Genomic DNA, 21,419 nt, shown 5'->3' on the forward strand with positions numbered 1-21,419 from the left:
AGCTGCAATGGAGCTAAGATCGGATAAGGACCAATGCTCAAGCATTTTAAAACAGGCCGAAAGTTGAGCTCCAACCAGGGCCAAAAACTTGCAGGTTCAGATAGCGGTTTAATTCCATGCGAGCGATGCACAGCCAAAGATTGAGCTGTGAGAGAGCAAAGCTTGAAATTTGAACAGTGGCCAAGTTTAATTGAGACCCGATTCCGACGCCCTTCCGTGCGAAGCCAACGGCCGGACGTTTGGACGTGGAAACGCTTAATATCTCAAAATTAACCCAATTTTATACCTTTTAAAGACGTTTAAGCATGCTTGCAATGGTTAAATTCGCGGTAAATGATGATGGTTAGCTGGCAAAATTAGTTATGCATTGGATCGGTAATCCAAAGATGTGGGTTCGAGTCTCACGTTAGCCAGAGTTGATCACAGTTAATTTTTTCATTGTGATTGACATATGTCTATTGACTATCGTATATATACAATCTATAAATTGTAATGTGGAATGTCCCACAATAAAAATGGAAGGAAATCAGTATGTTTATTACAAGCATATTGATGTTAAAATTGATATTAAATAATTTCGTTTTCCCAAGACTAGTAGCGCGATTACTAGACAGATAAGTTTGCATTTGCCTTCGATATTTTTGAATTATATTGGGCCTAAAATACCTTTTGAATGGCTATAAACTATTTGAAGTGGCGCCGTTAATGATCTAAACTCGATTAAAAACATATTATCTGATTCTGAAAGTAGTACTAGCTACCAAGGTCACGCCGATGCCACGCCGATAGCGCAGCGTCGGCGGCGGCGGCGCGAAAATTTTGTCGGCGGCGGCGGCGCGCCGGCGCGGCGCTCATATCTACGACTACTACATCAAGGATTTTACGCGAGGTTGGTGGTTCAGCCTCCCAGGGCGGAGATTAAGTAATCCCTGGGTTCGGGAACCCTACTGACCTGCGGGCGGCCAGCGGACAGCCGTTTCACCGGGTCTCCCTGATAGCCGCACCTGTACTCCGCGTCCACACAGACCAATGACAGTACCGTGAGTTCCGTAGGTCCCCCGTCGTCAACACACGGCACCCTCGTTGAGCTCTGGCAACCTTACTCACCAGCAGGAACACAACACAAGAGTAGGGTCTAGTGTTATTTGGCTGCGGTTTTCTGTAAGGTGGAGGTACTTCCCCAGTTGGGCTCTGCTCTAGATCTGGAATAACATCCGCTGTGCTGCGCCCTACCACACAAAGCGAGATGACACTCACCATGCCCATACCTCTCTTTTGGACGTAGTTTAAGGACATACCCGGGTCCAAAGCATTGTAAGGAACCTTGGTTTAGTAACTAGAACTCATTTAGGTGACTCGGATCGGTTTTCGTTGTGCTACTGGCCTCAATGGCCTATACTAGAGGGTATTCGATATCTGATTAAGTCATAGCTAAAAATTCAAGTTAGTGTATTTGTAATTTACGTAGTGTATTCAACAGTTTGTATATCTCTGAGTGAGTGATCTATAAGTTAGTATAATTTCTTGTATTTTAACTAAACGACGCGAACAGCTTTGCTACAACTTCTACTTTGCCTTTTCATCACATCTGCTAGCTCTCTTCCCTTCCCAGCGATGGTCCATATATTCCAGCTGGCATACCTAACCTACCTCAATCTCACATACTTATGAAGGGTGGCGGCCATCTTTGTACCCCGCTCTCCCCGATAAGATGCACATTTCTTATTGCCTCGAAATGCTTAGAATTACTTAAGGAACATGCGATGAAGCACATAGCTTAATAAAAAAAAATTGGGTCATTTCATAACTGTCTCCAGTATTAGCCTCTACCTAATATAGTATTTGGTATGTCAGAAGTTATTGATTGGGGTTTAGTTACTATTTCAGTGTTTTTGTTTGTTTCAGATCCCACTGAAGCAGAGCGAAAACGTTTATTGTGAGTTATAATTTTTATTGTGTTCAATGAAAATGGCCAAGATAAATAACTTATGCAGGAATTATAATTACCTACTTATTGTAGGGGCTGCATTCGATTTTTAATATTTAAGAAGACTAGTGATAACGGTTATGTATGAACCAGGTATTTGTGATAATAAAGTGTAGGGTTTATTGTTGAAATAGAAAAACCAAATAAATAACGAATTATTCGAAACCATTTTTATCCGGCAAGTCATCCTTATTTTACATATATTTACATAGTAGTGTGACTACCTAAAACACACATATAAACATATTTAATCAATTTGTTTTGTTCCGTAATTGTATTATTTGTTCCGTCTAAAAAAATATTTTCTTGAGTCTCGAAAAACTCGTTCACATGCTCATCACTGCATTTTCCTTATCAAATTTCCACGGATATGCTGCTTTAATTTTGGAAAAAAATTAAATTACTCGAAGCTAAATCTGACGAATAGGGATATCCGATAAAAATATCGGGATTTAGCTAGATAATTTTGAGGTTTTGCTTTGAAATCGCTAATCGCAAGTTTTTGACAGCCATTAGTGTGCCAACACTTGGCCAACACTGCCAACAGTATTATCATGCCGCGATCAGAAAGGGATTAGAAATAACAGATTTCCATACACTTACGTCAAAATCAATATGGATTGACAGCTATCTCAATCCCTTTCTAATCGCGATTCAGCATACGAGTAACTAATATCCAAAAAAAATCTATGGTAAGTAGACATTTTTTTTGCCGCATTAGGTACTTTATCATGGCCATTCACGGCACGTGACGTACCTAACTATTAATTATAGATAATATGAAACTGAATTATTTATTATTTTTAATGCACACTATGGTGTTATAATAACATTATACCTATAATTAACTGTCCTCAATCTTCTTTGCAATTTATTAGAAAGGCAAGTTATGTATTCGATGATGATGATAAATGTTGCCACCGCACGTTTAACGAGACGAAAGGGTCGCAAGGTCAGACACATTATATACCTACCTACTCCTATCTCTGTTAGCATAGATATATGTAGGTATGTAGAACTACATAAATGCACTCCGGAAGATTCCGCTTGTTACAAAGTAACATGTAGAATTGTGGAATCAAGGTACACGTGTGAACACACGGCCGGACTCGTGTAAACAACATCACTACATAGTATAAAACAAAGTCGCTTATTCCCTTAGATCTTTAAAACTACGCAACGAATTTTAATGCGGTTTTTTTTAATAGATAGAGTGATTCAAGGTTTATGTATAATTTGTTAATCCGTGCGAAGCCGGGCGGGTCGCTAGTTTTATCATAAATGTTTATTTTTCTCTGGGAAAACGTGCATTTTTGTGATTTTATGTGTTTAAATAGTATTTGCAGGAAGGTACGCTTAGTGACACAATATTTTAAACCAAGCATACTCAACTTTTAACTCTTCCGTTTGTACTCGTACACTTATCTACTCCACTTACAGAAGGTTGGTAGAACAGCAGGAGTGAAACTCTTTTTGACTGTGTGAGCGACGTACCATGTATACTCGTATAAATACGAAAGTTCTTGCCCTATGACGGTCTTCCCCTCATTGACCGTACTTAATAAGTACTTACTCGTATTTTTTTTTTTTTTTTTTTTCAATTTATTATTTAACAGGACCTTCATACATTTGTATATATCGGCCCTATGGTCCGCTTCCTATGAGTACTTCCAAAAATTACAAAATTCAGTGAATATTTAAAATAAAACAAATCTACCTATTTATTCAGTATAACTTACTCGTATTAATGCCAGGATTACCAGGTGGGCCACTTACACAGGCTTAGAACGGGCTGCAGGTTGAGTATGGCTGTTTTAGTGTTAAAGGTTGTGCTTAAATCGGACGCGTTATATTCAACACAAATGCGACTAATTTGGAGTTATTTGGGTATAAATATGTTGTAGACGCAATATTGGTACTTATGTATTAAGTATCTTCTATTAGAAATCGCGATGGCCGAATAGGAACGCACTTATGATTCAGCAATAAGTACGTAATTTAATTTAATTAGTAGGTAATGTTTGTTGTTGTTTAATAAGTTTAATAGCCATTAATTTGCTTTGTATTTTTTCGTTATCAATTAAATTATTGCGATAGCACAAACGTGACTAGTGGCATATCCACATTTTATAGATAAGCATCACGCACGAATATAAAATGGAGTTCTATATTAAAGCTGTACAAAAATATTAGCGTAAGACAAGTAGGCAAGCAGAGAGTAGGAAATTGTAATATAATTTTAGTAGACATGGGATGTGAATAAACGACCAAATCGCTGACACTTAGGACACAGGATTAGGCGCCAAAGATCGCCCTGAATGACGACCGTGTCCATTTTCTTAGCCTGAGTCATTTTCTGTCTGATAAAGCCGTTATAATAATAACATTAGCATTTATGTATAACTTGTATACTAAAGCATTTGAAACTGTAACGTGTAGTTCTGCAACGAGACAAAACCCAACCAACTAAACCCAACGCCACAAAAATAATATGAAAAAATCGAATCAGTGGCGATTTACGATGAGCTCTGGGGGCCGATTTTTGAATTTATGTCGCTCGATTTCGTCACTCGAAAATCGGTGGAAAATGGCGAAATGCTGATTTTTGAAATACGAGCGATATAAATTGGGAATCTAGTGGTACTGACCACTCGTTTTCAAATCTATTAGTAGAATTTACATTCCTAGTAGTGGAGATATTACTGAACGAAATACACGAAATCGAGCGGTCGAAATTCAAAAATCGGCCCCCAGAGCTGGTTCCCGTTTCCACGTTACGATTGTAAATTGTAAAACAAATACTCCCTTTGACGTGGTCCGGACGATTTGAACTTTTAATTTTTAAATCTGGTAACAATAATTTGTTAACGTTTAGTTGTAGACTAAAAATAAAAATATTTATTAAATAATGCGTTTTATTCAATAACCGTTACATTACCTTGTCATAATTATAATTAATCCTAAGTTCTATAGTCACAATTTTGCTCTTTTAAATTCCGATAGTTAAAAATACATCTTTCAAAAATAATTCAATAAGGGCTCTGGCTATGTCCCTTTAAATAGCTATGTTAAACTCTGTTCCAAAAAAATACATGCTTGTTGTCTTCCTACAGTAAGAATACTCATTACTTTACTATAGTTCGTTTTTTTTTAGCATTAGAAAGAACTTGAAAGAAGGTAAGCGATCTTGACATGTCTTTTAATTGAAAAACGCTTTTTACTTATGAAAGCAGAAGAATATAAATGATCATATTAGATTCATAATCGTAACATATTTGCCGTAACTTATTTTTAAAATGTGTTTTTCAATTAAAAGACACATCAAGATTGTTTACCTTATTTCTAATGCTAAAAAAACGAACTATAGATAAAGTTCTGCATTTAAGAGTAGGTGTTAGTATGTAATGTAAAATGGTCCTCCGTTTCGTCGGCTAAAAAAGAATTCGGTTCCGATTTTCTTCACTAAATTAAGTAGCTATAGTTATACCAAGATATACCAAGAGAAATTCTTGACCACTTTAGACATCTCAATGTAACATACTTAAATTTACTCAGACTCGTCCACAGACTGACCCATTATCTTATATGCTGTAAATTGATTACAGTACCTACTAATAAAAAGTCCAATCATCAAACGGCCACGAGGCATCAGACTTATAAAAAGATACACTAACTGTCTTAAAGGTTCCGTCACACAGGCGCGTTTTCCGACGGGGCGTAGGCGTTTTATATGTAAAAGCGGCGCGCCTCGCTCACGCCCCGCCCAGAAAACGCGTCTGAAGGAAGGATTTAATCAATTTCTAGTTTTCGAAAGCTGCCTTCGACGGCGTCGGCGTTATGCGTGGTCTTACTCCGAGAGGTGATGATGCCCCGCGAGCTGAGTATCTCCATGTCGTCCAGAGCGAGCAACTTCTTCCTCTGCTCGCTCAGCAGTATTTTGGTGTACTCGATCATGTCGTGTGTCTGTATGGCGCCCCCGAAGCTTGAGGGCAGGCACGCCGTGTCGATTTGTTTGTGCAAGGATTTCAGATTGTGATGGATCTGTAAATACATTTCATGTGTTTTTTTTAGGCGCTCTGTTTTCGAATATGGCTTGGCAAATAGACGTGAAAAAACTGTAGAACTCGTACTCTAGAACAATCTCAACAAAATATGGCAGTGAAAATGGGAGCCAAGTTAATATTAATAAACTATTAATCTGTTATTCACTACAGAAGACCAACAAAATATGTTGGCGTTACTACACAAAACGGTAACTTGCATATAATATAACAAGATATAGGTACATAATATATCAACACGTCGACCGCTTAGCAACTATTGCTGCTGATGGTACACGAGTTCTTGTAACAAATTGTGCTACTAATAGCCTGGGTGGTGGGACAGAATAACAAGAAATAGTTGATAGAGAGATTCGCAAATTGCGGGGATCTTTTTCTTTTACTCCAATAAAGGCATAATTAGAGTGACAGAAAAATGCCCACAATTTGCGAACTTCGATTTTCGCGGTAGGCCCCCAAGTACTTACTTTCAGTCTTTCTGCCATTTTGGGAGGTACCCTGCTGACTGCAAAGTCGATGACGTAGCGTACGGTCGCCGGGAGATTTATCAAATGGCATTCTTTGTGTCGCATCGGTAAAGATTGCTGGAAACCACAAACAAACATTTGTTATACCACACCAATAAAAGATTTTAGAATTTCAAAAACTATATTAATTTGGCTAAAGAGTGCTAAAATTCGCATGCAAGATACGTAACATTCCGGTATTTGATTGGTCGAATGCATTAGCTGTGTGTAGCTGTAGCTCAGTAGTTGGCAATGTAACGAATCTCGCATTGTGAGTTCTCGCAATGTCTAAATGAGCCTTACTTTCATATTACATGAGTGATTAAATTTTTATTGCATTTACTTGAGCTAAGTTCCTGTGATCCAGTTAAGATAAAATTGTCATACAATGACGCCTCTAACTGTAGGCTGAAGAAGTTTTACCTATCAATTATAAGTTAGGTAGGGCTTTGCGCGGATCACGAACGACACGAACCTAGTTGATTCACTTTGAAAGTTTTGTTGTTATGAAATGCACAGGCGTTCAATTCACAACAACGCAAACTTCACGTCAAATTAACAGTCGCGCTTTATATGTTTCTTGGCACTGGCACAAAGCGGACACGCCATACTAGAGTCTGACCAAGCTGACTCGGCATGGCATTTGCAATGACAAAGTATGGCTATGTCATTATTAATGGTACATTTCTATGACAATACGACACCCTAAACTTTGCGAGGAAATTTTCGAGGGAGCAGTGTAATTTAGATGTACATAATAGGCTTTTCCTGACATCAGATCCATTCATTAGTTGTACGAGACCAATGCAACAAACTTCATCCTCACGCAAAGCATTTCTGCCGGAGACAATCGAACTTTTGATGTCTGCCGAACCATATATGCCGAATCAGGAATGTTTTAAAAGCCTAAAGAAAATGAAAATGTTTAATTATTTTTAGTTGTATTATTTTGTTGTCCCTCTATTAACATGTTTGTAGATACCTAAATGTAATTTGTTGTTTTGTTCTTGTTGTTTTGTACAATATTTTTACGATTATTTTAAGAAGATGTAGACGCTTTTTTATTTTATTTATTATAAATAATTTAAATGCATGTCAGATTAAATGTACATTTTTAATAAAAAAAATCTATTTATTTTTTAAATTTATTTTTATTTAATTAAGATAATATAAAGTCTATTTAAGAAAAAACATTTTTCCGTATTTTTTATCTTATTTAGACATGATTTACACCATAAAATAATATTGGCCGCCTAAATCGGGCAAATCAACCTATGTGAGTCGCCACTCAGCACTCAGCACAGTCGCACCACATCCCCAGACACTCGACCAGCGCGCGGACTCACCTCCCCCCACTTGATGAGGCGCGCGAAGTCCGTCGGGTTCCAGGCGGTGACGTGCGCGGCGCTGGCGCCGGCGACGTCGCCGACGTGCGTGAACCCGCACACCTGGTCACCCGGCTCCTCCAGGCACGTCTCGTACACCAGCGCGTGCGCTCGGCACATGTCCCAGCACGTGAACTTGCTCGCGTTGAATTTATCTATTGAAAAAAAAATTATATAAGTTTCATGGTAGTAGTGGTGTCCAGCGGCAGCCCTAGGGCGGTGCAAAAAAAATTATAATCTATGTTCATTTGTTTGATAATGGCATGTTATTACACCATCGTAAAGGCTGGTTATTAAGTAACTAACAGTAACAAATTTAAAAATGGAACACCCGGTTAGCCAGAGACATATTTTCAAATCAGTATTTCTTTTCTGAATGAATCTGGCGAGAATTCGCCGCGACGATAGAGCAGAGAGCTCACATGACGTGATTTTCGGGTTATGAAAGCCTCAAGAATGTTTTAAACTTTTAGTTACAACTTTCGGTGAATCTGCATCTGCGTTTTAGCGTGCAACAGTTTTTAATTAGTTTGCTGAATTCAAAAGAGGGCGGGGTACCTAATTTTGAACATTTAAAACGATTTCCAGCTTGCTGGGAATTAATTCTTCGAAAAAATCTAGTTTGATTGGCCTACTATGCACTCTAGCGTGCAAAAGATTCTCATAGACAAACATACCCTACATTAATTTTGGACTTGAGCTGATACATATGTCGACACCTTTCTAAATACCATGTCATGGGGAGGTCTATTTGACTCTGAAGAATGTTAATTTAAATGGCTATTATAACTACCGACTATGCCCCTATTAGATTAAAATTATGAGATCATTAGACGTTACAAATGGTAGCCACACTAGCCATTTAACGTGGCTTAGTTACTCAATTAATGCCTCTGTAATGGAATATGCTAAAATTCCTTTTCTACTATAATTAGCAATCGCATTCGTTCTAAACCGTCCCAAAGAATATCAGTATCGCTACAATCATGTGTGATTACTGTGATTAATAATTTTGCTATTTCTTGCGACACAGAAAACCTAGAAACGGTTCTAAATCTTGTGAACTGGAACTAATTTTTATGACGCACAGAAGACGGTTATTATAAAATACGCGGTTAAGTATCGAGATCGCCGAGATGCCGATATTTCCTCTGCGTCATGGCGGAAAATAAATGTCTTTAAGTGTCATTACCCAGAGAAAGAACTAACATTTGTTATTTCGCTAAGAATGTAGGCTCTGTTTTATTACAGGTACTTTACAGGTATATTAAACGTTTCGCCAGCCGTTCTCGCCATATTAATATTTATTCACAAGAACGTTTTACTCCAATTGCACTTGCTATGCTAATCATAACATAGCTCTATTTACTTATAATTTTAAAATGAATTGACAATTTTAGACATTTTTGAAGTAGGTATAGATACATTTGTGCTTTGCATATATATTGTGTTCTGTTTGGAACTGCGCCTATAATCGTAGAATAGAATTCAGTAAGCTTGCTATCCCAGAAGTATGACGTATAGGTATTAATAATAAATGAATCTCTTGGGCTAGGAAAAAGGTCAGTGAGTTTGTTCTTTTGTATCAGGTTAACCATTGTAAAAATCAACACCAAATTCAGAGTCTTAATAGAGCCTCAAACTTCAGTGTTCTCGTTAGGTATAGCCATTACTTTTTATTATAGGCCGGTACTTACTGCAGACTAGCCAATATGGAGCAACACTCCGTAAACCTCGTTCCCAATCCATTTTAGGCCCCGCTAATGCAACGACCTTCAGTGTCATTGATCACTGATCTCTCTCGCACAATACCCCCTTAAATATTCATGAGCGCCAAACAATAAGGAAATCGCATTGCAAAGAGAGAGCAATCTCATACACAAATGTTATCTTGATGATGCAAGAGAAATCTTACTTATGCTGTAGACTATGACCCGACGACCCATGCTGTCGCGCACTGGAGACACCATTATGTACCTATAAATTAGGAAACATGTTGAAATTTCAATTTGTTTTTAGGTTAATTACTAGTTAGTACTCTTATTTGCGTAAGATACGTAACGCTGCACGTGAGCTAGACGCGCCGGGATAGAAATTCGTCGTTTGTTGATACAAATGTGTAACACTCGTGACTTGGCTTGTGTAAATATTATACAATGCTGATCTGATCTATCTGAAGTGCTTACGCAAATAATGAAACCTCGAAAAGTACCTACCTATTTCTAGAATCCATTAGCAGGTCTAATACACATATATTATTTTAACTTATATATATACAGGTAGACACACAGGGAGCGCTTTATCCAATTAAGTATAGCGTGAGTATAGCTAACTTAGTTACCCATTACATACTATCTTGAATAAAAACAAAACAGCTTGTAACCTAACTAGTGCATTTAAATAAGCGTTAGATGCTCCGATCTGGACAATCTGCACTATGATAATTTTAGTACAGCCAGCTTATCTGAATTGGGATTTATAACCTTATGATAAAACTAGCTGTTGCCCGCGACTTCGTACGCGTGGATTTGTATATTGGTGGTTATAAATTCTACATTAGCTTAGAACATTATGCAGCAAAAGATAGCAGTAGGGACGGTTAATCATTTGTTAATTATTATACAACGCATGAGATTTGTCTTTCACAACCTGGCTACGAAGTTTTAAGCCCTAACTGAATAAAATTGTTCTCGATAATCTCGATATAATCTCTCTCAACCCCCAGAAGATTTTCAAGTCCACTATTTAATAAAACCTACTACCTAACTACCTATTTACGAAGTTTGAAGTTCCTAGCTTTAAATAAAATTTGAACCCTCTACCAACTCTCAACCCCTGTTTAAACTTTTAGGGGATGAATTTTTAAAAACGCTGAAATTACTTTTCTTGTATTGTAATAATATGCCTTTATACAACGATTCAAGTCCCGCACTCCGATAAATATTTGAGTTCCATACAAATTTTCGACCCCCTTCACCACCTTGGGGGATGAATTATCAAAAACTCTGAAATTAGTTTTCTTTTCTCTTAATAAAATACCTTTTTACGAAGCTTCAAGTTCCTAGCTTTAAATAAAATTATAACCTATACAATCTTTCAACCCCTTTTTAACCCTGTTATGGGATGAATTTTTAAAAACGCTGAAATAAGTTTTCTTGTGTTCTAATACTATGGCTTTATACAAAGATTTAAGTTTCGCACTCTCAAAAATATTTGATCTCCATACAAACTTTCAACCCCTTTTTCACCTCCTCGGGGAATTATTAAAAACGCTGAATAGGTTTTTTTGTTTTTTAATAAAATACCTTTTTACGAAGTTTCAAGTTCCTAGCTTTAAACAAAATTTGAACCCTATACAAACTTTCAACCCCTTTTGGACTTATAGGGTATGAATTTTTAAAAACGCTGAAATTACTTTTCTCGTATTCTAATAATATGTCATTATACAAAGATTCAAGTCCCGTACTTACAAAAAATATTGACCTCCATACAAATTTTCAACCCCTTTTTCACCACCTTAAATGTTGAATTTTAAAAAACGCTAACAATAGTTTTCTTCTCTTTTAATGAAATAACTTTTTACGAAGTTACAAATTCGTAGGTTAAAATAAAATATAAACCCTATACAATCTTTCAACCCCTTTTTAACCCTTTTAAGGGATGAATTTTTGAACACGCTGAAATTACTTTTCTTGAGAGTTAATAATATGGCTTTATACAAAGATTCAAGTCCCGCAATCTAAAAAATATTTGATCTCCGTAGAAACTTTCAACCCCTTTTTCACCAACTCGGGGGATGAATTTTTAAAAACACTGAAATTTGTTTTGTTGTTTTCTAATTTAATACCTTTTTGCGATGTTTCAAGCTCTTAGCTTAAAATAAAATTTGCACCCCAAGACAAAGTTTCATCCCCTTTTTTACCCCCTTAGGGGTTGAATTTCCTAAAACGTCGCAATTCCTTTTTTTTGCAATCGGCTATTATGCCTTTCTAAAAAGTTTCAAAGCATTTGTAATGGATTCAAACTTTCAACCCCTTTTTAACCCTGTTAGGGGATGAATTTTCAAAAACGCTGAAATTACTTTTTCTGTCTTATAATAATATACCCATATACAAAGTTTAAAGTCACACACTCACAAAAATATTTGATCTCCATACAAACTTTCAACCCCTTTTTCACCACCTTGGGGGATGAATTTTCGAAAACGCTGAAATTAGTTTTATTATTTTTTAATATAATACATTTTTACAAAGTTTCAAATTCCTAGCTTAAAATAAATCTTGAACCCCATACAACCTTTCATCCCCTTTTTAACCCTTTTAAGGGATGAATTTTTAAAAACGCTGAAATTACTTTTCTTGAGTTTTAATAATATGGCTTTATACAAAGACTCAAGTCCCGCACTCTCAATAATATTTGATCTCCGTACAAACTTTCAACCCCTTTTTCACCACCTCGGGGGATGAATTTTTAAAAACGCTGAAATTAGTTTTCTTGTTTTTTAATTTAATACCTTTTTGCAAAGTTTCAAGGTCCTAGCTTAAAATAAAATTTGCACCCCATACAACCTTTCATCCCCTTTTTAACCCCCTTAGGGGTTGAATTTTTCAAGATCGCTTCTTATCTCTTGTACACTTTACAAATGCAACCTAGTGTGCAAATTTCAACTTTCTAGCTTTTGTAGTTTCGGCTCTGCGTTGATGAATCAGTCAGTCAGTCAGTCAGTCAGTCAGTCAGGACACTTGCATTTATATATATATACTAGCTGTTGCCCGCGACTTCGTACGCGTGGATTTGTATATTGGTGGTTATATATTCTACATTAGCTTAGAACATTATGCAGCAAGAGATTGCGGTAGGACGGTTAATCATTTCTTAATTATTAATATTATACAACGCATGAGACTTCTTTCACAACCTACGAAGTTTCAAGCCCCTAACTGAATAAAATTGTCCTCGATGTAATCCCTCTAAACCCCCTTAGAAGATTTTCATGTCCTCTATTTAATAAAACCTACTACCTAACTACCTATTTACGAAGTTTCAAGTTCCTAGCTTTAAATAAAATTTGCACCCTAAGACGAACTTTCATCCCCTTTTTAACCCCCTTAGGGGTTGAATTTCCAAAAACGTTGCAATTACTTTTTTGTAATCGGCTATTATGCCTTTCTAAGAAGTTTCAAAGCATTTGTAATGGATTCAAACATTCAACCCCTGTTTAACCCTGTTAGGGGATGAATTATACAAAACGCTGAAATTACTTTTCCTGTATTTTAATAATATCCCGAAATACAAAGATTCAAGTCCCGCGTTCGAAAAAATGTTTGATATCCATACAAACTTTCAACCCCTTTTTCACCACTTTAGGGGGTGAATATTCAAAAACGCTGAAATTAGTTTTCTTGTATTTTAATAACATATATTTTTACGAAGTTTCAAGTTCCTAGCTTTAAATAAAATTTGAACTCCAAACAAAATTTCAACCCCTTTTTAACCCTGTTAGGGGATTTACAAAACGCTGAAATAACTTTTCCTGACTTCTAATAATATGCCCAAATACAAAGATTCAAGTCCCGCACTCTCAAAAATTTTTGATATCCGTACAAATTTTCAACCCCATGTTTTACCACCTTGGGGGATGAATTTTTAAAAACGCTGAAATTTGTTTTCATGTATCTTAATTCAATACCTTTTTGCAAAGTTTCAAGTTCCTAGCTTAAAATAAAATTTGCACCCTAAGACGAACTTTCATCCCCTTTTTAACCCCCTTAGGGGCTGAATTTCCAAAAACGTTGCTATTACTTTTTTTTGTAATCGGCTATTATGCCTTTCTAAGAAGTTTCAAAGCATTTGTAATGCATTCAAACTTTCAACCCCTGTTTAACCCTGTTAGGGGATGAATTATACAAAACGCTAAACTTACTTTTCCTGTATTTTAATAATATCCCGAAATACAAAGATTCAAGTCCCGCGTTCGAAAAAATGTTTGATATCCATACAAACTTTCAACCCCTATTTCACCACTTTAGGGGAGGAATATTCAAAAACGCTGAAATAAGTTTTCTTGTATTTTAATAACATATATTTTTACGAAGTTTCAAGTTCCTAGCTTAAAATAAAATTTGAACTCCATACAAACTTTCAACCCCTATTTAACCCTGTTAGGGGATGAATTTTACAAAACGCTGAAATAACTTTCCCTGTCTTCTAATAACATCCCCAAATACAAAGATTCAAGTCCCGCACTCTCAAAAATATTTGATATCCGTACAAATTTTCAACCCCATGTTTTACCACCTTGAGGGATGAATTTTTAAAAACGCTGAAATTTGTTTTCTTGTATCTTAATTCAATACCTTTCTGCAAAGTTTCAAGTTCCTAGCTTAAAATAAAATTTGCACCCTAAGACGAACTTTCATCCCCTTTTTAACCCCCTTAGGGGTTGAATTTCCAAAAACGTTGCAATTACTTTTTTTTGTAATCGGCTATTATGCCTTTCTAAGAAGTTTCAAAGCATTTGTAATGGATTCAAATTTTCAACCCCTGTTTAACCCTGTTAGGGGATGAATTTTACAAAACGCTGAAATTACTTTTCCTGTATTTTAATAATATCCCGAAATACAAAGATTCAAGTCCCGCGTTCGAAAAAATGTTTGATATCCATACAAACTTTCAACCCCTTTTTCACCACTTTAGGGGATGAATATTCAAAAACGCTGAAATTAGTTTTCTTGTATTTTAATAACATATATTTTTACGAAGTTTCAAGTTCCTAGCTTAAAATAAAATTTGAACGCCATACAAACTTTCAACCCCTTTTTAACCCTGTTAGGAGATGAATTTTACCAAATGCTGAAATAACTTTTCCTGTCTTCTAATAATATCCCCAAATACAAAGATTCAAGTCCCGCACTCTCAAAAATATTTGATATCCGTACAAATTTTTAACCCCATGTTTTACCACCTTGGGGGATGAATTTTAAAAAACGCTGAAATTCGTTTTCTTGTATCTTAATTTAATACCTATTTGCAAAGTTTCAAGTTCCTAGCTTAAATAAAATTGCACCCTAAGACGAACTTTCATCCCCTTTTTAACCCCCTTAGGGGTTGAATTTCCAAAAACGTTGCAATTACTTTTTTTTGTAATCGGCTATTATGCCTTTCTAAGAAGTTTCGAAGCATTTGTAATGGATTCAAACTTTCAACCCCTGTTTAACCCTGTTAGGGGATGAATTTTACAAAACGCTGAAATTACTTTTCTCGTCTTATAATAATATCCCCATATACAAAGTTTCAAGTCCAACACTCACAAAAATATTTCATCTCCATACAAACTTTCAACCCCTTTTTCACCACCTTGGGGGATGAGTTTTCGAAAACGCAGAAATTAATTTTCTTGTTTTTTAATATGGTACATTTTTACAAAGTTTCAAATTCCTCGCTTAAAATAAAACTTGCACCCCATACAACCTTTCATCCCCTTTTTAACCCCCTTAGGGGTTGAATTTTTCAAAATCGCTTCTTATCTCTTGTACACTTTATAAATTCAACCTAGTGTGCAAATTTCAACTTTCTAGCTTTTGTAGTTTCGGCTCTGCGTTGATGAATCAGTCAGTCAGTCAGTCAGTCAGTCAGTCAGGACACTTGCATTTATATATATAGATAAGATAACAAGTAGTAGAATAGATGATTGTCTAGTTTTTTTTCTATAAAAACGCACTTACCCATTATTTATGATGTCTTTTATGTTTGCGTCTTCACAGTCTAACTGCGAGAAGCCCTTCGGGTATAACTTGCGCAGGTTCAGGTATTTTAAAAGTGTCTGTTGTGCCATGGGGATGCTGTATTTTTTCTGTCTTAGGAATCGCAGTAAGAAAGATTCATCTGAAACAAGCAAAACAGTTAAGTTAACCGGCCAAGAGCATATCGAGTTATGGTTAGTGTAGGGTAGGGATCCGTAATAGTACAGATAGGTACTATGGACAAAACAGGGAAAAAGGAGTAAGTATGTTCTCGGCCTTTACTTACGTCCTTTTATTAGGAAGGGCTAACTCACAAAATTTCACGTGAATCGGTTGAGAAGGACTATGAAATAAATGAAATGAAATTAATTGCGACTTGTAGAGGCGCAGAACATCCCAAGTTGAAACGGAGACCTTCGCTAACGCTCGGTCAAAAATGGGAGCCATCTTGTACGGGAGCGTTATTATTATTATAAACCGCTATTAGTCGCGTAGGTACATAAAACTTTACGTGTAGCACTGTAGGTAGGTAATAATATTGCTGAACCTAGATTTTCCTTTAGCACTCTAGATTCAGATATCAAAAGGAGGTTTTAAAACTTTGCGGGCGAAGTTTGCAGGAAGCAAATTCTAGGGTAAACAAAGGATTTCCTTTGGAAAGGAGGCAGGTGTGACATTTTGTGTTGGAAAAGTTTACTCAGTTAATTAAGTAAGACGTGCACAAGTGTGGGGACTTCAATAAATGCTTCAGATTTGTGCCTTTTAATGGTGAAATTCCCGGTCCCCGCCGGGCACAGATGGGAATGGGTCTTTTCATATAAATCATTCTCGTTTATCTCCACCTCATGTATGGCGGCGGTCACGTGGGCCGGGGACAAATGAGAATACACCAAATTCTCTGCCAAGAATTTTCCTGATTTGGAATGAGCGCCCTTTTATTTTACATAATAGGGAACTATATACCCACCAAATTATTTCAAAATCTGAAGCAAAAGAAAATTGGCAACGAAAAGAATATATGGCCCATTCAATGCGTGGAACCCTAAAACGGGGGAAAAGATCTTGTTTGAAATAGCACAATTTCTTTACATTAAACGATCTAGAGTAAAAAGTATGCCGTGTAGTTAAATTGTGTAACGATTACGACGAATTAAATACCTAGTTTGTCGTATAATAAATACTATAACGATGCTGATGCCTATAAACGGTATACCTAGATTACCTAGTCGAGGTATACCTAACTTAAATTGTTATGACTTCACGATTATACCACTACAAACTAGCTTGTTAGTTGTTACCTTGTCGTACGTTGGCGACGTCCTTGTTCTGCCGGAGCCACTCCCTCATGAGCCGCAGCGCCTGCTCCCTGGTGGCGGGCGTCTCGCGCAGCTCGCGCGCCGCCACGGCCGCCACGGACCGCGCCGCGCGCCCGACCACCTCGCGCTCGCACTTGTCGCCGCTGCAGCTCCAGGTGCTCACCGTCAGCAACACGCTTGCTGTCGTCATGGTTCGAGCCCTACGAATAAATTAAAATTTTTATAGTCAATTAGAGAGCAATGGACTCGTAAGAGGACGCCCTGTTTCGTGCAAAGTTGGAGAATGCAGGCTCTTAAGACAACCTAAATTTTGAAAGATATATCTTATCTATTCTAGTAACCATAGATCGATCCTCAGTCTAGCAAACAACAAGAGGATGGTGAGCACTTCTTCTAGGAGCCAAGAAACACTTTGGATTGTTTACTCCAGATAAAGTAAGAGTACCTAGTAAGGACCTAATGGAAAGGTTTAAGTTAGATTAGAGGATAGCTTATCTGAATCTGTAGTATGAATGGCTTAGCATGGTTTAGTTTGTAGTAATTACGGCTAAATTAATAGAATACCTACTTATATTGGTACAGTCACCTGAAATAATATCATCGACAATGAAGCTATGACAACCTCTTAACGCTCTACATTTTCTTCCGCCGTGACGGATATTTTTGGGCGGTTCGTTGTGCAAGATATTATTGCAGGGGACTGTACCTATCTAATTAAATTATACGGTTATACGGAAAAGTACCTTTGGAATCGTCAAGTGATTTTTTTAAATGAAAGGTTAATAAAAAAACCCTTAATGAGACAAAAAATATTATACACATAACAATTAGTGACTTGGTACGGAATTCTAGGAACGGACTCCGACTCGCTCCTCAATAATTAAATAATGTAGCTAAGACTTAACCTGCTCTACGTAATAAATCGTCGGAAAAGTAATAATCAACATTCATATCTTCCAATGCCTGATAAAATAAACTAATAATCTGTTTAGGAAACTACTAAGTACTACCTTTTCGACGCCGTGTCAAACACAAAAGCTGTCACTCAGACGCCACGTCATTGAAATGTCAAAACCGAAGTTGAACTTTATGTATTATGCACGTAGGTCGATGTTGCTCTGTGGTCTGTGACCGATTAATCGGTCTTTGGCGTTGAACCTACGGTGCGGATATATCGGTCATTGGAGTCCAAAAGGTTAAATGAAAAACTTTATTTTCAGACAACTATACAAGTGGCCCATAGATAAATACCTTAAAACTAGCATACAAATATATTTTAAAACTGAAAACTACAAAACTCATCAGTGCCAAGAAGCCGGTTGCGGAACCGCCGGAACTTGCCACCCTTCGGCCAAAGCTCCACCTTGTTTGAAGGTCGCCAGACATTCAGTCGGAATTTGGTGGTCGGAACGCTCACCACAAAATAATTAAAACTCTCATTGTGTCGAGATTCCAACTTCGCGACTCTCAGCTCAGGACGAGACCTGACTTTACTTTTACATATTACCTACTTTACGATGTCATCGACCTTTTCAAGGTAATGTTGACGGGACACAATACATCAGCGTCAACGGTGTTGGTGGAACTTCTATTTAGTGCACGATCGTCATTTGTCATATATGTTCTGCAAGGTTTCGTGGCAAGTAAAGGTCAACTCAGATGAGTTCCATGGTGTGTCAGGGTCAGATTCGATACATTGTGTTTGAAATAAATGGACTGATATTCTTCATACCAGTCTCTGTGATCGAAACAGTGTTATAGGATGTTATGGCAAGTTTCAAGTTAATACGTATTATATTGTACAAAAATTAATATTTACATATGTAGGTATAACAGTGCCAGCCATAGAGAAATAGTTACCAGATAAAAATGAGATAAAAAGTGTAGTTTAAGTTAAGGAGTATCTTGATATAGTTAGGAGGCAGAGCGCACCTTATGTCGAGGCCGAGAATTCCATAGTCAAGCATACTATAGATGTACTGTTTGTTGTGTTCGGCGTCAGTACCTAGGGTAGGACTCGTGCACATGTAGCTCATCGCTCTACGCGTTACTTACCTAGCCTAGTTCGTTTACGTAGGATCTGTATAGGGTTTCCATAGATATATTAATACCGACAACCGGAGCGGGTTCGACTGCGACTGGAACGAACGATAGGTTATAGGATAGGATAGGTTATACAAGCAAACCTTGAGCCTAACCTACTTAATGATTAAGTACTTAAGTATTGATCATGTTCGATCTCCGTGAAAGTATAATATATTTATTATGGGCTAAGTAAACGTAACCATTTGTTTTTTTCTTTCGAATTTTAATATCGCCTACATTGAAAACCTGGCATCTAGTTTATAGTCATGTATGGGTAACCATATAGTACTTACTGATCAGAGGGGCTACCGCGTACCACGTTCGACGTGTTGCCTCTCCGTCGCACTTGTAAATTCTTACGTAAGTGCATGTGACCTCTGGTGTTATAAATCAAATACTTATGTTCTGGTCTGTACCTACACATATTTATACTATTTACCCCGGGTTTTCGGGGGCAAAACGTACCAGTGCTAGTAATTAATTAAATATAGACTCAAGCGTTACCGATATCGATAGAAAGCTTTTTCTTTAAATCATAATAACAAATGTGAATCATTCTCGAAGTAAACATCATTAATTAATTAAGAGTTGTACCCATTTGCAATCCTCTTTAATTTATTCTTATTGCAACTGTAAATATCTGACACTGACTCTAGTCATTCTGACCAAAATTAAAACGACGAATAATAATTCAGTTTTATTGTAAAAGCCATTGTACTGTACCTATTTTTAAATTACATATAACGCTAAGTACTGTCTTAAGGATTTTATCGACTTAATTATACTGAACACCTAGTAAATAATGTCACTTATAATCGCACTTTTTAAACGTCGAATTGTACACATGAAACCGGGTTATGCACACAAAATAAAACGTGATATTATTCCTCGGCTACGGTTGAATATTATTTTGGCTACATTGTAATAGAGAATTCACAAGTTGTTTACTTATATTACCTATTCCGGTTTATTCCGACCATTTTGCAACGGCTGAATAACGGTTTTGTTCTACAATAACCATAAACTAAACAGGCTATTTCCCTGTTGACAAGCTAAACTTACTAACCTCTAACAAATAGCTGCATTATCAATTTAATGCCTATTGTTTTTACAATCTGACTTGTATTTCATTCGTAAAAACTAATATTTTTATGTAGTGTTGTTGCCAGAAGGAGCAGCGGTGACAACGGTGGGTCGCTGAGGTCCTCTTGCACTGACGTAGTCTCCGACTGACTGGCCCACGACTTCCCACGTGGCCTCTGACCATGCAGCAGGCGGCCCAAACGCGTACATCTGGACCGCAAGTGTCGCAAACCCACCCAACACGGCAGGATTACAGCGCTCCAGCTTACTTATTATCAGAGCGGCTTCTCTGTACGCCGCCGGGTGGATCCTCTCGATCTCACTTCTGTTGAAACCGCACAATATTTGACGCATAGCGGTCAAATCGTAGTATGTGTAATCTTCTGGCTCCTTTCCGGCAAAGTCTTCACGCACCCGGTCGGCGAGGGCAGCAATTTGAGCTTCATTTAAGTTGTAATTCAGACCAAAGTTCTCTATCACGTCGATGCTACTTAAAGTCATGTTAGAGAAATGCTCCGGAGGGATGGCAGGAGTCACCCAGTGGAGCAGCATAAGAATGTTGTCGGGCACGTTAGCTACGCCTCCGAAGTAATCAATGATTGACGTCCAAATATATGTCGCTTCCTCATTCTTCATCTGCTCTCGGCCCAGATGGGCCATACATTGTACCATATCTTTCGGCGGAATCATCTGCAGCTCCTGCAGCGACAATTTCCTGTCGACGGGCAACTCCAATATCTCATCGCATTTCATGGCATAAGAAGTGGTTAAAAGAGGGAACAAAATCATCAGGGTTAAAATTCTTGTTGTATAGTGCTGCATGTTACGTCGTAACAATTGCAGCTCTTCGTTGCACGGGCCGTATTTATGGCTCCGTTAATTCGACCCAAATGATCGCCACATTCGTCGGTAGGTATAGCCAACTAATTACTTATTTAGGCGGTAGTGTGGCATGCATTCGCGTACTACACTCAGTGTGCTTTACTGACGGTTCAAATAGAAAACAGTAGAAGAATATTTATTGAGAACATTTATTGCGGATATTCACAAACTCGACTGTAGGTAGGTACGTTTATATCTTTGGTAGGTAAATAGGATAGGTATTTTTATTTCAATTCATATGTGGCTTTGGGGTCTGGTATTGAAATAGAAAGAGAATGAGTACTTATTTGAAAAACGGCTTGATATAAAAAATTAAATAAAAAAATAAAACCAAAATAAAATAACTTAATATAATATCTTTTTTAAAAAAAG

At 37.2% G+C, this 21,419-nt stretch overlaps 2 protein-coding genes across 2 annotated transcripts; both read right to left on the reverse strand.

Annotated features, from left to right (window-relative positions):
* Positions 1-5,776: 5,776 nt before the first annotated feature.
* Positions 5,777-17,197, reverse strand: LOC134661468 (clavesin-1-like). Its single transcript, XM_063517579.1, has 6 exons — positions 16,980-17,197; positions 15,664-15,823; positions 9,855-9,916; positions 7,901-8,094; positions 6,516-6,632; positions 5,777-6,028 (listed from the first exon to the last, which is right to left on the reverse strand). The coding sequence occupies exons 1-6, from the start codon at positions 17,185-17,187 to the stop codon at positions 5,777-5,779; spliced, it is 993 nt and encodes a 330-aa protein (XP_063373649.1). The 5' UTR covers positions 17,188-17,197.
* Positions 17,198-20,223: 3,026 nt separating this feature from the next.
* Positions 20,224-21,072, reverse strand: LOC134661941 (uncharacterized). The gene has a single exon (XM_063518194.1). It carries the CDS (start codon positions 20,985-20,987, stop codon positions 20,232-20,234), a length of 756 nt encoding a protein of 251 aa, XP_063374264.1. The 5' UTR covers positions 20,988-21,072; the 3' UTR covers positions 20,224-20,231.
* Between the last annotated feature and the right edge of the window lie 347 nt (positions 21,073-21,419).

The sequence above is a fragment of the Cydia amplana genome, chromosome Z, assembly GCF_948474715.1.
Source record: "Cydia amplana chromosome Z, ilCydAmpl1.1, whole genome shotgun sequence".
NCBI classification, from domain to species: Eukaryota; Metazoa; Arthropoda; class Insecta; order Lepidoptera; family Tortricidae; genus Cydia; species Cydia amplana.